At 37.4% G+C, this 3,024-nt stretch overlaps 1 protein-coding gene across 1 annotated transcript in view; it reads right to left on the reverse strand.

The window, feature by feature from the left end:
• Positions 1 to 3,024, reverse strand: part of pam (peptidylglycine alpha-amidating monooxygenase) — a gene marked incomplete at its 3' end in the record, with an annotated part of 30,208 nt that overhangs the window by 13,058 nt on the left and 14,126 nt on the right. The window contains 2 exon segments of the mRNA XM_035667347.1: positions 1,206 to 1,262; positions 1,430 to 1,623. Coding sequence (XP_035523240.1) covers positions 1,206 to 1,262; positions 1,430 to 1,623 — 251 coding nt within the window.

The following is a 3,024-nucleotide window of genomic DNA, read 5'->3' on the forward strand; positions in this document are numbered from 1 at the left end:
CTATTGCTGCTGTGTCAACCTGAAGTCGAATACGTGTAGAATACAATGAAAAGCAGTTACACATGCGAGAAAGAATCAAATTCCTTTGAAAAGAACTGAAAAGTTCTTGAATATTAGAATATCTGAACTTAGTTAAAAGCTTGAAGAATACTTGAAAATCTGTCAATATCTTTGCTTGTCTGCATGTTAAGATTGTTAATTAGCTAATCTCAATCAGCTTTGTGTTGCCATGGTGATGCTGCCTGTTCTGTGTGTCTCATGGCTTAGAGGTTTCATTAGAGATTTTAGGTGAGGCGCACCTCTCATGTTTATGCTTCTACAGCCCAGACCATGATTCCTATCACCAACATGGGGATATCATCAGCGAAACAAGAGCATGCTGACCAGATGTTTTTGTGTGTGTACGGTTAAAAATGTGACCACACTATCGGAAGAAGATGAATGAGTATTTAAGAGTTAAAAAATTCATGAAAAACTAGGAATTTTCCATAAGGAATGAATGGGGAAAAATCGTCTGAACATTATTATTTAGTTTAATTTTCACTAAATCCACTGCCTGGAATACCTATGTTGCTGTCACAGTGTATGTTTTGTATTTATTTGGTTATTACATTCCAACAGAGCTGTCCCATGTAAAAACAAATTATCCAACAAATTAATTTTGATTAAAGAACTCTTATTATTTTACATTCACAGAAATCATGTTGACATCTGATGCAAGGTTCTGTAAAAGTCTTAAATATTAAATAATATTTCTCTGTAGTTAAAACAAGTTTCCAAACAATGTTTATGAAATGTTCAGCTGAATTGTTTGACCATGTGATGTGTAATTATTGAAGGGGTGTGTAGGAGAAGCAGGGACTGTGCCCCCCCTGTGGATTTTGCTGTTTTTCTTGTGCTGATTAATAAATGTATTCTTTGATAATATTGTCGTATTTAGCATCTATGAACTGTTATTGACCACATTACCTGTTTGTAGTAGTTTTTCGCAGTAACAATTGCAATTGAAGGGCATGTGACATGTTTCGTAGTGGTGCATACTGGAAAATTGGGCTCTCTCAAAAGCCACTGTGTAATTTGTACACTGATTATTTATTTTGCATGATTATATTAAGTGTTGAGCTAAAATGATGTCAGAGGCTGAGACAAATATCAGACTTATTATCAAGTAAGAGTTTTTGTAGTGACAAAAAAAACAAACTCACCCTGATCCAGAACCTTCTCTGCATTGTTTGTATTCAACAATCTGTTAAGTTGTTGATCTATGGGGGAAAACAAAGTTTAGTGACAGCTAAGTTCTTTTTGAAAAATGTAAATTCTGTAAGTCACATGAAACAAGACAAGGAGGCATACAAAAATTGTCAAAAATTGTATTGAATAACCTCGGGTAAGAGGTATTCAACATAAAAAATATCTAATTCCTTTGTACCTGTTGTGTGTCCCATATGCATCATAGAGTTCATATGACCCGGACTGACAGCAATGGGAACATTAGCCTCAGCTGGAATATCCTCAAACAGCTCATTGGAGCCGGTTTCCATGCAGTTCATGTAGGGTATGGCGTGTTTGCTGTCCATGTAGTACATTATATAGAAGTTGCACATTTCATCAGTAGAGGTACCACTGCAGACAAAACAGAAAAGTACCTGGGGTTAAATACATCACTTACTATAGGCAACAAGGCAGATGATCTTTGCGTAAAGATTGAGGAGAGTTGCTATATCTGTATCATTGAGACCTTCTCCACAAACTGTCCAATAAATTATCATTCTCTGGTTACTGCCTAGCTGATCAGTACATCAGTACATACCTTGGTCACAATTCTTTAACAATCAAATTTAAGGGATGATCATCACAATATGTGCTTTTGTGTTTATGTTAAAAAAGGAATATTAGCTCTAGTTACATGGCTCTACATGTATGCAGATCTCACCTTTAGACCGTGTTTAGATAGACATCAACACTGCATAAAGAACACAGGAGCCTCACACATTTAAATTCAAAGACTTTTGCAATAATACAGTCATCTCATCCAGCAACGTACAGCAATAACCAATCAGATACGTGCAATCACACACGTGCAATCACACATTCCTGGTATATAAGCTTGTGAAGTGGAGAGTCAAAAAGCGGAATTATTATCTTTGGGTACAATACAGGAAAGCACTTTCTCAAAGATATATTATTTACTGGTAGATATAGTCGGGAGATATGTTTTTTCGGCAGTTCAACAATCGGCAATTGCTTATATATTCGCGCCTGCACTCCCCGACCCTCCCAAGTTCACCACGTGCAACAAACTCTAACAACTTAGAAAAGAGAGAAAACTTACCAAATGTCAAGAAAGGAAAGGAAAAAATATTCTGCATTAAACAGAAAATATAACCGTACACCTCCTAAATTCAATTTTCTCTCTTATACAGAACTAAGACCTTTTTAAGCAATCTTAAAACACACTTTTAACCGACAGAGATAAAATAAAACTGACAAAACCACCTTTATTAGTCTTTACACTGTTCCAACAATCACCAACTCTGCTGTCTAACAGTATTAGATGTAAAAATATTCTGTCCCAACACTTTTGCTGCCTTTTTGATGTCTTTTTGATGTCCCCCAGGAGTGTAGTTTAATTTGCTTCACTGAGACATGGCTACACCAGGACATACCTGACCACAACATCTCCATTCACGACTTCCAGACTGTTCCGGCCAACAGGGATTGCACCAAGAGTGGTAAGTGTAACTGTTGGTCAGATGGTGCAATCCCGGTCACATTACGGTCAATGAACGTGTCTGTTGAACTGTTTGCACTGTAAGGGTCATGTTTTTTTACTTCTCCAGTGCTTTCATTATCCAGCCAGCTCTGCTGGATGAGAAGCTGACCGAGATGGAGGTTGATGCTCCCCCTTGTGTCCTGGATTGTTAACTACCTGAGATTCACCAAAGAGTGGCACAGGAAGTCATTCCTGCCTGTGGCCATCAGACTCTTTAACTCCTCCCTCAGAGTGTCAAAACTCTGAGTAAA

Source organism: Morone saxatilis, unplaced genomic scaffold (genome assembly GCF_004916995.1).
Source record: "Morone saxatilis isolate NCDOM2014 unplaced genomic scaffold, NCSU_SB_2.0 Contig21, whole genome shotgun sequence".
In the NCBI taxonomy this organism is placed as follows: domain Eukaryota; kingdom Metazoa; phylum Chordata; class Actinopteri; family Moronidae; genus Morone; species Morone saxatilis.